Source organism: Rhodamnia argentea, chromosome 2 (genome assembly GCF_020921035.1).
Source record: "Rhodamnia argentea isolate NSW1041297 chromosome 2, ASM2092103v1, whole genome shotgun sequence".
Lineage (NCBI taxonomy): Eukaryota > Viridiplantae > Streptophyta > Magnoliopsida > Myrtales > Myrtaceae > Rhodamnia > Rhodamnia argentea.
This window is the reverse complement of record NC_063151.1, coordinates 2,490,286-2,507,130: the sequence shown is the minus strand read 5'-3', so window position 1 is coordinate 2,507,130 and position 16,845 is coordinate 2,490,286. Positions and strand designations below refer to the sequence as shown.

At 38.5% G+C, this 16,845-nt stretch overlaps 2 protein-coding genes across 8 annotated transcripts in view; one reads left to right on the top strand and one right to left on the bottom strand.

Moving 5' to 3' along the window:
- LOC115749890 (BEACH domain-containing protein B) overlaps positions 1–9,510 on the top strand; it is a 46,025-nt gene extending 36,515 nt beyond the window's left edge. For 5 of the 7 annotated variants that reach the window (XM_048274854.1, XM_030686905.2, XM_048274851.1 and 2 more), the window contains 6 exons: positions 535–741; positions 3,840–3,965; positions 4,046–4,417; positions 4,522–4,753; positions 5,588–6,347; positions 8,022–8,652. In XM_048274854.1, coding sequence (XP_048130811.1) covers positions 535–741; positions 3,840–3,965; positions 4,046–4,417; positions 4,522–4,753; positions 5,588–6,288 — 1,638 coding nt within the window. In that variant the 3' untranslated portion in view covers positions 6,289–6,347; positions 8,022–8,652. The other 2 variants (XM_048274852.1, XM_048274853.1) reach the window with 2 other exon arrangements.
- On the bottom strand, positions 9,450–10,893 carry LOC115749891 (UDP-glycosyltransferase 91C1-like). The gene is given in 2 exon segments (XM_030686911.2): positions 9,450–9,806; positions 9,808–10,893. Coding segments are annotated over 2 exon segments (1,443 nt in total).
- Between the last annotated feature and the right edge of the window lie 5,952 nt (positions 10,894–16,845).

The window sequence follows — 16,845 nt, the reverse complement described above, 5'->3', positions numbered from 1 at the left end:
GAACTGTCAGTATTTCCCAAGGATGAGTGTCCCTATGGATAAATAAATGTAGAGTGAAATATTGACATGATTTGAAAAAGCAAGGAGCAATCCCTCGAAAACCCTAGTTAAAGTCACCAAAAAAAGGTGTTCAGCAAAAAATTATGTTATATATATAAAATAACGAACTATACTTTTGAGTTCCTGTGAAATTGATATGATTTTTATCCTACTGTTACGAGTGTTTGTCAAATGTGATTGATACTAGTCCTGTGAAAATGTCATGCTTTTTTGTATTGTTTCCCTTTTCGTATTTTATTACAAGGTAGAATGCTGTGTATCCAAAAGCCTGCAATTTGCATAATAACAGAGTCAAGAAGCGTAAATTATGAGTGGTTATGTAATTCTTTATATTTTAATATAAAATTACACTTATCGCTATTATATTTGCTTCCATAGCTCAAGCTCTACTAGTCATTTAGTTATCCCTGCTTTTTCCTTGATATTGCACATGTCATAGCACAAAAACTTCTCTAATTTATTCATCTGGATCAGGGTGGGAAGTTTGACCATGCAGATCGACTTTTTCAAAGTGTTGAGGGAACGTATAGGAATTGCCTATCGAATACAAGTGATGTGAAAGAGCTAGTTCCAGAATTCTTTTACATGTCAGAATTCCTTGTCAATTCAAACTCGTATCATCTTGGAGTCAAACAGGATGGTGAGCCTATTGGTGACGTCTGCCTTCCTCCTTGGGCCAAGGTATTTGAGTTTCTTCCTTCAATGTTTTTTGGGGGATAAATTACTCTTTTCTTCTCATGGTGTCCAAACAACTTTGTTAAGTTCGAGTCAATCAGACCTATCCATAGGAGATACGATTGGTTCCTGTCCTCCCTGCTTCTTTCTGTGAGAGGGAGGGAGGGCAAGTACTTGCGCAGCAAATAAGCTCTAAGAAAGTGAGAAGAGGCATCCAGAGAACTGCTTTCTTGGTCTCATATTTAGATTTTGGCTTTTGTATCTTCAAATTCACCCAAATATGTAGAGCTACTTGCTCAGCAAACAAACTCTAAGAAGGCGGGAAGAGAGAGATACATCCAAGGGCTTTCTTTGTCTCTTATTTAGATTTTGGCTGTAGTATCTTCGAATTTTAGAAATGTAAGTGAGTTATGGCATCTGCTGCCACACTTCTTTCCAGGAAAAGAAATATCAAAAGCTGAAAACTAGAGAAATTCAGTGAAAACTGAACTGCAAAAGAAAATAGAAACCTCAAACCAAATGAGCCTGATATGTCATCCTTTAAGATTTGAAATAATATTTGCAGACACTGTTGCAATTGCCATTGTAGAGTCGGTTCCTTTTATACAGAATGAGAACTATGCAAAGGACTAAAAGTTGTTTTTGAATTAATTTCTTATTGGTGAAAGAAAAGACAATATAGGGTACAAGGGTGTGCAAACCATATATGGAAAGGGAGGAATCTTCTACAACGTAGATTAAAGCATGTGCTTCCACACATAACTTTCTGCTCTACCTAAAGCCTAAGACATTCAACTAACTCTCATTAGTTACAAAACCTGGCAGCTCCTCTCAAAGAAGGCTCTCAGTCTGCTCTGTCCAAATCAACCAAGAAAACAGCCAGAAGGATTGAGAAATCTTTGTTTCCTAAACACAAGGCAAAATAAGACCTTGCCAAAGTAATAACTCTCCTTCAATTCTCCTATAACCCAAGATAGCCTAGTGCAGGCATAAGAGGCCACCACAATCATTCTTCTCCATGGATAGTGAAGGAGGAGATGTCTCGCAGTCTCTGCCTCTCTTTTGCCCAAAAAAAAAAAAAATTCTGTTCACCAGTACAATCCCTCTTTCCAGCAAATTAGGTGAGAATATGTTCCCAAGATGCTTCCCAAGCAAAGAATGGAATATAGTTGGCACTCTCGCTTTCAAAGAAAAACGCCTCTGTGCCACCGAGAATCTTCTTTTCGAGCAACCTCTAATAAGACTCCAGAAAAAGTTCCATCTCTACCACTATTCCAAGACAAAGTACCACAGAAGTGAGAGAAATCTTAGATTTGTACGACAAATTAAATAGACTGACAAAAGCTTGAAGTCCCAATCCTTGGCTTGTCTCAAAATCTCGATCTCCTAACTGATTCTCTCTTTTGAGAAAGGATAGCAATCTGGTACAAGTGCCTCCTTGTTCCCAGCGATGTCATAGAAGTTAGGGAAACAATCTTTGAAAGATGTATTCCCACACAAAGTGTCAAGCTGAAAGTGTACCCGCTTACCATTTTGCACAAAAGAATATGCACAAGGAATAAACTCACTTAACTCATCTCTAATCTGTCTTCAAACACTGCTCCCATGAGCTATTACTCTGCTTTTATAAATCTAACCAGTTTATTGAATGCCAAATTTAGCAACAACCACTTTCTTCCAAAGATGACAATTTTGAATGTTGAACCGCCATAATTATTTGCCTAGAAGAGCCTCGTTGATTAATTAAAAAGCCTTGTTGCCTAGACCACCGTAAGAAAGGTTGCTTGACAGCTTTTTGTTTTTACCAAATGAAATCCACTTGATTATCACCCACAAGAATCTATGTGAAGAGCTTCAACCTTTTCGCAACCGCGCAGGGATAGGTTTTAAGAGACATGAGATAGATAGGAAGATTGGAGAGAGTGCTTTTGATGAGAGTTGATCTTCCTCCTTTCAAAGTAAAGATCTTTTCCAACCTTGCAACTGCTTCTCAAGTTTCTCTATAATAGGTTCCCCGATATGCTTATCCTTGAAATTAGCTGTCGCATGCAGGACTAAATAGGTTAAGGTTAAAGAACCTATCTGACTTCCCAAAATAGAAGGAAGCAAAGCACGATTCACTCCATCATCAGCGGAATAAGCTCAGTTTTACTCAATAGTAACTTAAGCCTGTATACCACTTCAACTTATAAAGGAATTCACCTCAGAAAAAGTAACCGTTGGACGTCGTCTCCATAGAAAACGATAGTATCATCTGTAAAGAGAAGATGAGAAATAGTCAACTCCTCACCATAGCTAGCCACTCTGAAGCTAGAAATCCATCCCAACTCTATCGCCTTGCTTGATATTTATCGTAGGACCTCTTTCACCAGAATAACAAGCAGAGGGGGGAGTGGATCACCCTGCCTAAGTCCTTGGGACGATTGGAAATATCCCGTTGAAGAGCCCCATTAATCAAGACCAAGAAACTCGGAGTTGTGATACATCTCTCTACCCAATGTTAGGCGAAAACCAGAAAAATCTTCTTCTTTTGTTTTTTTGGCTGGAAGGATTGTCTGAAAACATTTGCCAATTTGAGGGGGTTTTTTTATTATTATTTTAAAACAGAGTTTATTGGAATTTCCTGAAACCAAACAGGACCTTTAACTTTACTCATTTTTTGTATTTTTCTTTCTTGTTTCTTGCCCTATCAATTTCTGGATAAAGAATGCCATCACCAGCCAGGATGCTTGCATTAAGACATACTATTTCATTTGGAATGAATGCTCCCACGTTGCATTAAGACATACTATCAATTCCATATAGAATGCTTGGCATGCTCCCTCTCTCCAACCGGCTTAATTACACACCAACATTTGTTCCCCTTCAAATAATTTTATCTTCATGTTTATCAGAGAAAAGGAACTAAATGTTTAATCTTTGAGATAGTTATATATGACACCATAGAGGAACTTATTTTTTGTTTCTCTTTTCATCTTTGGGTTCCTATCTAATGGGACTTCCCTTTTGGTCGACGGCGTTTTATGAGCACAACCAGAAATTATTAAGGCATTTATCGATCTATTAATTTTGGTAGTAATATGCAGTTCTTTATTAATGTTCAGGGATCGCCTGAAGAATTTGTCAATAAAAATCGAGAGGCCCTTGAAAGTGAATATGTTAGCTCAAATCTTCATCATTGGATTGATCTGATGTTTGGTTACAAGCAACGTGGGAAACCGGCTGTAGAGGTAAACGCAGAATTATCTTGTTTTTGTACAGTGAACCACTTGTCATTTATTGATATCTCGGAGTGTAATAATATCTTCAGGCAGCAAATATTTTCTACTATCTAACTTATGAGGGAGCTGTCGATTTGGACTCCATGGAGGATGACTTGCAAAGAGCAGCGATTGAGGACCAGATTGCTAATTTTGGTCAGACACCCATCCAGATTTTCCGCAAGAAACATCCTAGACGAGGCCCACCAATTCCAATCGCTCATCCTTTATACTTCGCACCTAATTCTATTAATTTGACTTCTGTCCTTTCTAGTATTATTGATCCTCCATCAGCTGTATTGTATGTTGGCCAACTGGACTCCAACATTGTCTTGGTGAACCAAGGGCTCATCTTGTCAGTCAAGATGTGGTTAACGACACAATTGCAATCTGGTGGCAATTTTACCTTTTCCAGCTCTCAGGTGTTCATATATTTCTTTACTAGATCGACTGCAATTCAACCTTTAATCGTTCTATTTTGTTGGAAGATGTTTTTTTTTTAAGACAGCTTGTGAAACTTCTGCAGGAGCCATTCTTTGGAGTTGGAGCTGATATTCTTTCTCCACGGAAAATAGGGAGTCCTTTGTCTGAAACCTGTGAATTTGGATCTCAGTGTTTTGCGACATTGCAAACATCTACGGAGAATTTTCTTATCTCATGTGGCAATTGGGAGAACAGCTTTCAACTTGTCTCCTTAACTGATGGGAGATTGGTGCAGAACATCAGACAGCATAAGGATGTGGTTAGTTGTGTCGCAGGTACTTATCATGTCAATGTTCAATTGTCCTCATGAAGATATGGGTTGTACATATACTTTTCTGGAGAACATCTTATTATAATAGCTTACTGTGTGAAGTGGGTGATGTGTTGATTAATGCATTTTTTAATGTGTACTTTACAAGAAGCCTTTATTAGGTTAAATACAGAGCGTTGTAGGGGGGTTTTAATCTCAGTCGCTTGTCCTTTCTGTCAAAATTAATCGCTCCTCAGAAGTCTCACTGTGATTCCTTGCTACTTTGTAGATTTCATTACTGCCTCATATTTTGTTTTTTTTTGTCGGGGGGTCCCGGGGGGGGTGGGTGGGTGGGGTGGGTGTGTTGTAATGCTGTAGAGTCACAGGCTATGACAAGTTCGGGACAAATTAAAGCTTGATGGGCTGGTATTCTAATGGCTGTGTCCTTTGTGTTCTTTTTAGACTGTTAAGTGATGTATCATGTGTATGTTGTTGGCTTATTGCCTAACAACTTAAACTTTCGGGGAAATAATTTGTGCAATATGGTATAGGTCATAAGTTTGAATTCTAACAAGCCCTCTCTTCCTTCTCCTCCTTGTTTTTCCTTATTCTTCCCTTTTTCCTGCCTCATATTGTCTTTTTGATGTGATTACATCCAAAAGACTATTGATTCAAATGTTTGCTTTGAGATCTATGCAAGTTTTACATTATTAATCATAAGTGTGATTAAGATACCTTTTTCGTTGTACTGTTTGTGCTGTGTGCCCTTATACTGTTTTTATTAGAAATTATTGTGGCATGTAATGGTGGATGAAACTGCATAATCCCTTTCCAAATTATCTCTTCCATTCTGCTGCAGTGGCGTCTGATGGAAGTGTCCTTGCTACTGGAAGTTATGACACCACTGTAATGGTGTGGGAAGTTTATCGTGTCAAAGCTCCAGAAAAAAGACTTAGGAACTTGCACACTGAGATTCACCGGAAAGATTATGTTGTTGCTGAAACTCCTTTCCACATTCTTTGTGGCCACGACGATATAATTACATGCTTGTATATCAGCACGGAGCTTGATATAGTCATCAGTGGGTCCAAAGATGGAACCTGCATCTTCCATACCTTGAGGGAAGGGAGATATGTTAGATCTTTGCGCCATCCTTCAGGCAGTGCTTTGTCAAAGCTGGTTGCCTCACGGCATGGACGGATCGTGCTTTATGCTGATAATGATCTCAGTTTGCACCTATACTCGATCAATGGCAAACACCTTGCTTCTGCCGAGTCCAACGGACGTCTCAATTCTGTTGAATTGAGCAGTTGCGGCGAGTTTTTAGTTTGCAGTGGTGACCAAGGTCAGATAGTTGTACGGTCTATGAACACATTGGAGGTTGTTCAAAGATACAATGGAGTTGGAAAGATAATAACTACTCTAGTAGTGACTCCTGAAGAATGCTTCTTAGCTGGGACTAAAGATGGAAGCCTTCTCGTGTATTCTATTGACAATTCTCAACTTCGTAAATCTAGCCATCCACGAAATGTGAAGTCCAAATCAGCTTCAACGGCATAGACGTATAATTTACAGTGCAAGTCATGGACTGGCTCTTGCTGATATTCTTGTGAATGGAGGTAGGTTGCTGCTGTGGATACCTTGTTTAGCTTGTCATTTGTAAATATCTTGGTTTCTTGTCTTTCTTTTTCATTTCCACAATGCATATCTTGATATTGGTCATTTTCTCACCCGTTGAACAAGGACAACTACATTTATTCATTTTGTTTAAATGCTGAGACCTTTTTTAGATAATTTGAATTCGGATGGTATCTGTGACTATTGGCCAGTAGCTATTATAACATGTTGAGTCCAATGCATATTACTATGCAAATTCGTGACAATAAATTTTTTCCAAGCTTTCTGACAGAGCTGATGGCTTCCAAACCTCATGTCTCTGTTGATGCTACAGATTCGATGAAATTGATATGTTTCTTTTGCTGTCTAGGAATTTCTAGGCATGAGAATCTATAATGAACTACTAGTAATTATAAAATGTTGAGTGCTATGGTTCTTGGAGCTTCTAAATCATCTAATTTACTTACAATTGTGTTTATTTTGATTCTATTAGTACTTGGGAAACTTTAGAGCACATGTTGAGGGCCATAACTTCATTCTAAAGGAAGAAATTTCCATTCTAAGAAAGTTTGGCTCCTTTTGGGTCAAATAGTTGATCTTGTGGTTGTGGTGATTTCAAATCGTCTAATTTACTTACAATTGTGTTGGTTTTGATTCTATTAGTACTTGGGAAAGTTCAGAGCACATGTTGAGGGCCATAACTTCTTTGGGTACAATACTTGATCTTGTGGTTTTTGGAGCTTCCGAATCATCTAATTCAAATGACCAATCCTTTTCCAATTAAGTGGAGGCAGCTACATATATTTATTCTATATCTTTGCACTCTGTTCTGTGCCTTATCCTCCGAACTAAAAACCAATTCTCAGAGTATCAGCCCATGTCTTTTGCCTCTTCCTTTGCCTATTTGCCCTGCGTCTCAATTGTAACATTACATCTTCCCACTGAGACTTTTGCTCAATTCTGTCTTCACATATCTAGATTACCTTCAATGAGTCCCTCATCTTTGCTCAATTGCAGTGACACAAAATTTTCCTTGAATGCATTAACTTCTGTTTCTTCTTGAGTATCAATTCATTCAATGGATATTTGACATTGCTGTTGTCACGACAACCTATTATTTATTTTTGGCAGTAAATTGAGGCTGAAAATCCTCTTATATCCATTCATTGTCCCCTTGCTCCCTTTCTGCCCCCAAAAAAGGCATCGGCAAAAATGAAGAATCAAACAGCCATCAAGTGTGTTGGATAAAATGATTGAGATCTTTACGAACTTTTCTTCAGTCGCACTGCTGATGGATCAAACTCAACACTGAAATATGGTCTCGAGTGCTAGGAATGTGACATTGAATAGCTTCTATTAGCTATTAGGAGTAAACATTTACTTTGAATTTGTGTGTGCTATATATGTTAAGAACATACTGGAGCTTCTATTCATGACATTTTGAAGCACTCTTATTTGATGATCGACATAATCTCCTCACATATATCTATGCGAAAAGACAACATCGTATGGAATATCTTTAAGGAAAAATGCGAATTTGATGGTAAAAAAAGTGCAGACTTTCTCCCAGCGGTTATTTTGCGCATGATAGTGTTTATGTAAATTCTTTTTGTTTTGATGTCTATAGTTTCTCTGCTATTTGACAGTCTTAATTTATACAATATTGTATTTAGCAGGAACTTTGGGACACACCGCATGAACAGGTAAAGATAAAGGCTTGATGACCTCCAAACATATAGCCATGCTTGCAGAATTTTGGACTTGCTCCATGATAGCCCTCTTCAACAAGTCCACTATGGAACATGTGCACATTGAAATCTTCAGGAAGGTGCAACGCTTTCAGGGATGTTCTCGAGACATCAAATCCTAATTATGGTGTATTTGTGTCTCCTCTACTGGTACCCCTGGAAATCATCGGTGAGTAATATGTGCAGAGTTCCACACTCATGTATATCATCCTTCTTGAACAGGTGGAGGAGCCCTATGTAGAACAAAGGAGGGGCAGTTGTATTGATAGAAACTGGGGCTCACATTGGTTTTTGGCCGACAGCCCCATATAGCTTGTATAGATCACCTACATTTGTAATTCAAAATAAATAAAGAAAAATGTTTTCCTTTTGAAAGATGATATGTTTTCCTCCTTGGTGAATAGTTGACAGACCTCAAGACACCTTTTAATTCTCAAATTTTGCCTTTTGTCCACTTTATTGACAGACCACAGCTAAGAAGTGATAGGCTAGGTAAAAGCTTAACTGTATCTATCATATTGACATTTCTTGAGATCATTTGATTAATTTGGAGCTAAAAGATTGGGTTGTGCGAAGTTGCATAGGATGAATGGTACTCTACTTATTTAAGTACATTGGAACCGCCTGCAAATCTCGCACTTGCATTTTTGGTGGAGTTACTTTGTCCATGATTGTGAACTGAACTTGTGGATATTGCTGCATATAAGTAGCTATTGTTGAAGAGAGAGATAATTGGTAAAGTTCCATGTATTCCTTTCCTTAAGGTAGGTTGTAAGGTCGTCATACACATAATTTATACTAGTTTCTGTTTATCTTCTCTTTTTAATTTTGATCGACGTAGTGCTTCACGTGGTTATGAAGAGCAAATGTATTGTGGATATCATTCAGTGTACAGGTCATGTTTACTGTAAACAAGTACTTTGTTCCAAGCACGCATATGTTGAATTTTCCTTCACTGTAGCAAGTTTATCTGGTGGGAGTGCGTGCGCACACGTGAGCATGGGTGTCTACATATGTTTAGGGCTCTGCAAGAAGATTGCAATATGGCAAAGCGAAGCTGAATGTTGAGTTTGCGTCCCAAGTATATAGCTGATATGAACACATTCTTCGGGTGGATATGTCTTACCGATCTGACAATGCTCGAGGAAATTGGTATTCATTTGTGCGTGTCGTTTTTCATTCTCCATAAGCACCACAAATTATACGTACTTTTATCATATTAGCGCAAGGACGTCATAATATAAAATGCAAAAGGTGACATTGAATGTTTGGAAGGTTGACTGTGGAAGCTTATCAAAGGACCATTCATTCGTAGAGATGACAGGAAATGCTTGCTGATGCGACTGGGCTCATGTTCTAGTGATGCCTCAGACTGTTCTTTTTTTTTTCCTTCTGCTCCACCAAGTATTGTATGAACTCATCTATACAGCGTTGGTTCGTCTCTCTATCGCCGAATAATTTCTTCGCTTCCTTGTTTGAAGCTCTCAAAGACGAGCCCGGGTCATCCACCATCGCAATCCTCCGTGATTCAGCCACCGCGTCACTTGTGAACAGCCCATCTTCTTTTCTAGCCACCTCAATCCCTAGTCCCTTTTCCAGCAACAGCGTTGCATTAGCTCCTTGATCGTTTATCATGGAAAGAAGAATCAAAACCCGACCTAATGCTAAGCCCTCTATTATCGTGTTCCAACCACAGTGAGTCAAGAACCCTCCCGACTGAGTCGTGACTCAGTATCTTGACTTGCGGTGCCCATTCTGTGCATACTTTGCCACGACCCTCGACCCTTTGCAGAAACCCATTTGGTAGCATGTCGATCGCTTTTTGAGTCGACTCCGGTGGGTCACTCAATACCCAAAAGAAACTCAATCCTGACTTCTCCAATCCGAGAGCCAACTCATTCACTTCCTCTTGACTCAGAAGGGCCTCTGTTCCTAGGGCAACGTAAACCACGGAGTTAAACCTCTGCTCATCGAACCACTCCTTTATACCCACCCATTTCACGTCGCTGACATCTTCGTCGTCCTCCATGAATGGAGGTAAGAAACCGACGGGAACAAGTGGTTTCTGATACAACTCCCGCAAGAGATCAAACCACTCGGGTTCGAACTCGATGCAACTCCTCACAGCCACAACCTCACTGTCTCTTATTGTCGTTCCCATACGCACCGTATCGGGCATTACAGAACTGTACCCGCTCGAAAGCTGAAGAAACCTGGTGATCTCATACGAACGGAAAGCAACATTGGATTCAAAGGGAATCCACTCGGGGACTCGTACATAATCCTCAAGCGTCTTTCGAGGGTCTGAGCCACCTACGAGGACTGCTGGCGGGCCAACTAAGCAATGCAACGCAGCATTGAAGAGGCCGAAGAAGCAGCAGCGAACACCGAGTTCAGCCGCTGTGGAAGGAAGCCAGTGAGAAGCAAAGTCACAGATGATCCAATCGAGTTTTGAGGATTCGAGGAAACTTGTTATGGTTGGTTGTAACTCGTCAACGGCAATTCGGAGGAGCTGTTGCTTGGAGTAGGAAACGCCAGTGGAGGACTCTGCATGGGGTGTCAAGTTCGGTACGTGAGGGAAAGGGACGGATATGAGGTTGATGAGCGGAGAGAGGATTTGGGGTATTTTGGGGAGCCTCTGGAGGTTTCTTGGTGTCGAGATGAAAGAGATTTTGTGACCCTTTTGCGCCAAGTGTTTGGAGAGATGGAAGAAGGGGATTAGATGGCCCATTGCAAGCCATGGGAACATTGCTACGTGCAGAGATTCATGGCCCTTATGAGCTTTACCTTTCTCTTCCATGAAAGCTAAATTGAGAGAGAGAGAGAGAGTGAGAGCTACTTGGCTTTCTATATGAGTCGGTTCTTCTCTAAGCGGAGAGCTACTTGGCTTTTTATACGGCGTACTTCAGGAAGAGTACAAGTGTGCTTACCTAGGGTTAGCCAGGTAATTAATTAATGTCAGAGAAATGATTATGTGATAATTTTAATTCACCGTGAGATTAATACCGGGCCACAAAAAAATAAATATCAATTAATTACAAATTATTATGAGATTCGCTTTTTCGAAAATTTGAGGCCCACAACATATTATTACTATTATACTCATCCAAAAACTGTTTTGCTAGAAAGGCCCGTAAAATATTAACCTGACAGATACAATTTCAAAAAGTCTGCTTCGAGCTTGCATGAAATTCAAGCGACAACATTCAAAACACTGTTCTTTGTTTTGACAATTTATCCCAACACCATGCGGGGTTTGATTTCCCCACATAGGTAATCCGGTAGAATCTGTAACTCCGAGCAAAGAAGATGCCCGCCATTTTGACTTTATGCGGTTGTAGTATTTACTTATTTTTCTTGGAGAAAGGGCAAATGGAAAGGGATTGAAAGCCGTCCGAAAAAAATGAAATTTTTTTGTTAAGGTCGCACGAAGATGACGTTATTAGAATTTAAAATAGTGGTGCCGTTTCTTCCTCCTGTCTGAGAGGAGCCGCATTTCGCCGCCCTCCCACTAACTTCGATTTGACGTCACCCTCAATATAATTAATCTGGTTCATGGAATATTTGTATTTAGTATGGATGTAGAACGGGGAAGGGGAAGGGGAAGGGAAAGGATAGGGGGAAAAAAAAAGAAAATCAACAGAAAATAAAAATTCAAAAAAATTATTAAAATATTAGGTCACCGGCTGGTTGGCGTCCACGTTAGTATCGGCTGGCCGAAACTCGCTAGATGGATTGAATTGGCACGATTGCAAAAGGTTTAAGAGAAGAAAAGTTTAGCACTGAATTAGCACAATTACGATAAATTTAGGATTTTTTTGATAATTTTCCCCAAGATTACAAGGTCAAAATACAATACTTTCACCACTAGCCTATTGATTCGTGCTAGGCACAGGAAAAGGCTTATTATGCAAATTGAGAAAAACAAAACTATAAGGATAATTGTATCATTATGATTTATCAGTGTATTGTTTGTGTATGAAGGTGAAATTTGCATACTTGTATGGTTTTCCAGTTCCAGTCATAATAAAATGGAGAGAAAACTGTCCAAAAAGTTCTGAATATATTGTAGGGCTGCCTATTTATTTCTAAATTTTTCAATTTGACCAATTTAATCATATATATATATATATATATATTACAATTTCCCAATGTAATCCTTTCGACTAATTGTAGTCGAAAATTGCTAACGTGGACACTGGACATCCTATATAGCACGGCCAATACCGAAGTTGACTTTTTTTTTTTCTTTCGTTCTATTCTATTTTTTCTCACCAGTCATTGAGCTGGCCACGGGCAAGGCCTAGAAAGTTCTTGTACGTGACCGCGACCCTTGCCCATTGCCAGCAAGGTCCGCCAACAACAGTGGAGAAAAAATAAAAAAGGAAAAACTAATAAAAACTCAGAAAACCTTTTAAAAATTGAAAGTTGTCTGTAAGTGTTAGCAATGCTACGTAAGATGACCGGCATCCATGGCGGCGGTTTCTGCCAATTATGTGTGGAAAGTCTATATTGGCAATCGTCAAAAGGTTTATAAATAAATTAGCTAAACTGAAAATTTTAGAACTGGCTAAGCGGCCGTTCAATAGGTTTATGACTTTATAGATAATTATCCTATAAAATTGATATCTTAGGAGTCACCGTATGATTGATGTCGCATTATTTAGCAGAATCTAGTTATGAAGCCTTATATTTAAGTTACACCATACTGATATTGTATTATTTAATTGTTATGCTGCTGCATATTCCAGTTGGATTACGTAGTCATATTTCAGAAAAAAAAAATTGACCCTAATCCTTTTGTTAAAAAGAAAACTGTTTTTAGAAAATTATTTTCTCACTTTTCAATGTTTGGATGACAGAAAGCTAGTGATCTACAGAAAACGTATTCCATAGACTAGAAACAAAAAATTTAAATTGGAGGAAAATAATTTTTGTGGTAGGATGGAAATTAGTTTCTCCAAACCATCAAACAAATTAAAACTAACTATTTATCTTGATAATGATTTCTAACGAAAATATTTTCTTTATCATAAAATTTTTGGTGAAATAAAAATATCCTAAATTTAATGTCAATCTGGACTTAAAATTTGAGAGTCTCTCACGTATTCATATGTAAAACTCATACCACTTTGAGCCGATGATGATCCACTAAATCGAAGCTGCATCATGTAGGACATTCAAACAGTAGATGACACCCAGAAAAGACAAAGACCAGTTATGGCTAATAGATGCGATGTCATTGTCAACAATCACTAGCTCAACAGGGACTGTTGGAGCAGCATCTTAATGGCAGTATATTCAAGTATTACTTCAGTTTCAGTTAAAAATGGTCATTTGTATTCCTAATGAAGGTCCAAGCAGCATCTCACGATTCTCACCCCATTACAAAGAAGGGATAATAGCCTATGAAATACATTTGTATTTGAGTTAGTTACCAATGTTTAAGTTTCCAGCTAAAGTCGATACAATAGCCCATGAAAATACATTTTCATGGTAATGATTTTTAAAAAAAATTAAGATTAGAAATATCAAACATTATAATAGTTGGGTTGTGAACTCTCATTTGACCTTACTTATCGACTTTTGCTGGAAACTTAAACATTGGTGACTAACTCAAATAATAAATGATAATTGCTCTAATTATTAGTACAACTTCTGGCAGAAAAGTTGACTGATTTAACGGCTAGGAGACAAGGCAAACAAAGTTAATAACGTAGTTAGAAAGGTTCATAATATAAATAAAAAACCAAATAGATGTTCGTAAGGACCTCAAACTAAAGTTAATAAACCGAAATTTGTTTGTAACGAAGAAAAGCTAATAAGTCACACAAATAAATGTTAATAATATCATATGAGAAAATTTCAAAAAAGGACCCTAAGTGTTTTCATTTTCTCAAATAAGAGTTTGAAATAGTCATTGTTTCAAATAATGATTTGAAGTGCTCTTATTATCTTAAATAAGGGCATGAAGTGACCATGACCTTTCAGATAAGGGCCTCACACTGGTGGCAGGCCGGTTGGCTAAAAATTTCAATCGATCGGGGGTATTTTTGTCAAAACACACTTTTAACATAATTTTTAGTTAAATTAAATTAAAAATTTAAAAAAGTAAGGAAAAAAGAAGCAAATGGAAAAACACAAGCAAGAGGGCCCCCTCTCACTTGTGGCCGCCGCCCCAATGCTGGTTGGGGGGCGGCTCCGGCCGGCGAGAGGCGACGGACCCTCGCCTCAGCAGGGGAGGGCCTCGACCCTCTCTCAATTTGGGCGAGGGTCGCCGGCCCTCGCTTAGGTTCGGGGGACGGTTGCGGCACTTGGCTGGTCCAGGGGGACGGTGGCTCCCTGCTGAGGCGAGGGCCCGCCGCACCTCGCCTCCGGTTGGAGGGGTAGTTGGCCCTCGGCAAGATGTCGACAACCCCCCCGACTAGAGTTGCGGCCCCGCTGATATTGGGCGGCGGCCACAGGAGGAGGCCTGTGTTTTCATCCTCCATTTTGTTTTAGTTTTAATTTTTTTAAATTTTTTTGAAAAACTGAAAAAAGGAAAAAACAAATAATAAAATAACAAAAAGTTATTAAATGATTAAAATGCCCTTATTAGCCATTTTTGAGACCGATAAAGTCACTTTAGGCCCTTATTTGAATCCACTTCAGGTACTTATTTGAGATAATGAAGGTACTTCGGGCTCTTGTTTGAAACAAAGTCAACTTCATGCCCTTATTTGAGAAAACGAGGACACTTTGGGCCATTTTTTGAAATTTTCCCATATCATATTAAGGTTGATAAACTGAAGGCAGCTGTAAATTAAAATAAAAGTCGATAAACGTTAACAAATTTGAAAAATTAAAAAAAAATCAGAAAAATCTTGATAAATAACTAAATCAATATGTGGGAAAAACAAAACTCAGTCTTACGGGAATCCTATAAGTGCTTTAATTACTAGTTAATTAGAAAGTAAATATCCTCATAACTTAGCTTAAAGCAAACTCTTACTTGACATGACAATTTAGGATTCGACCATTAATAATAAGGCCTAATAAAAAAAATCCCAACTTTAGCATTTGTTCCGATTATATAAAAAAAATTATCTCGCAAAAAACCCTCAACTTTTACTTTTGTCATAATTCAAGGAGCTTAATACAAACAAAACCTCAATTTTAGCATTTGTCTCAATTATATCCAAAATATTTTTTATCTCATAAAAAACTCCCAATTATTTCAATTCTACCATCATCAATCTTCCGTCCATAATCATTGTTAGTTAATCATGCGTTGCTCGAATTTTCTCATCAAACTAACCGATGAATCTTCGAAATTCGAAAACAATAGGTTTCACGGATGACGAGATTTGAGATTGTTCGTCCAAATAAACAGATCTTCACGTCTAATTGTTTTTTAGGCTGCTAAGTGCCGAGGACAATTCGAAAGGCGTTGTCTTCGGTGGCTTTGTATCTCCCCGATAATTGTGTAGTGGAAGCATACAGCATGAGAGAAGTTAGGGGTTTTTTTTTTTTTTTCATGTTAGCTTTGCTGAGTTGTAGTTCATTAACGATGTGGAAATGCCACGTAGGATTATCAATGGTAGAATTGAGACAAAAGTAACACTTGAGAATTTTCATGTCGGCTTTGCTAAAGTTTGGGATCTTTGTGGGTATTAAGCTGATAGAATTGGGACACAAGTAAAAATTGGGGTTTTTTTTGGATATTAGGCCAGTAGAATTGGAACAAAAGTAAAATTTTGGAGTTTTTGATGAGACAAAAGAAAGTTCTGGATATAATTAGGACGGATACTAAAGTTAGGGTTTTGTTTTTTTTTGGTATTGGGCGTTAATAATTAACAAGAGCGGTGTGTAGTTTTGGTGTTTCCACTTTTGGGCTGATTATTCTATTTTGCGCCATGCCAAGCGTGAAACCCAAAACGCATTTTATTCTTAAGATGTTAACGTGTGCAAAATGCATGATGATGACCGTATCTTGTTTCGACCCTAGCCGGCTACTTGGGCGTGCCATGTTTTAGTCATGCAGCAGACACAACGATATAAATTGAAAATTCCTACAGAAAACGTTATGGTTATAGATATTTCTTATATAGGTATATAATCTCGATATAAAGTGTATTTATTGCAGATTTAAATTCGAGATATATTTTGAACTATTTCTTCAACCATGGAATGTGATTGGCCTACCTTATATCATTTGTATCTGCTCAAAATTGCCGAGATATAATTTGCATCTGCTCAAAATTAGCAGGATAATCAATTCCTGATTGCCCATAAAGTGATTTTAGTTTAGCTACACTCTTGGTCAAATCTCAACATGGTCTATGGATATGAGAAGGCCATAAATGATTCAAACTCTTCATTTCTTTCCATTTTCCAGATATAAAGTCCACCTTTTCGAGAACAAACAAACCCACACCTGCAATCCTCTCGTATCTCTAGGGCTTCTTTTTGGCTTCAAAAGCCCTAGAGAATCATCTCAATCCCGAAAGGAGGCCAAGAAACATGAGTTCCAAAAGCTCGGAGAAAGCGATTGGAACGGTGATGATAATGATGGTATTGATGCTGTGGGTTCCGCAGGTGCACTCCAATTGGCTATGCAGTCTCCGATGCCAGGTCGAATGTTCAGTTATGACCACCTATCTTCTTTGTTATTTGACGTGTCTTGAGAACAAATGCAAACGTCCGATCCCAGAAGCAGAAGGTGTCGGCTATTGCAGACTTGGTTGTGTGATCTCCACATGTTCGGGCTTCG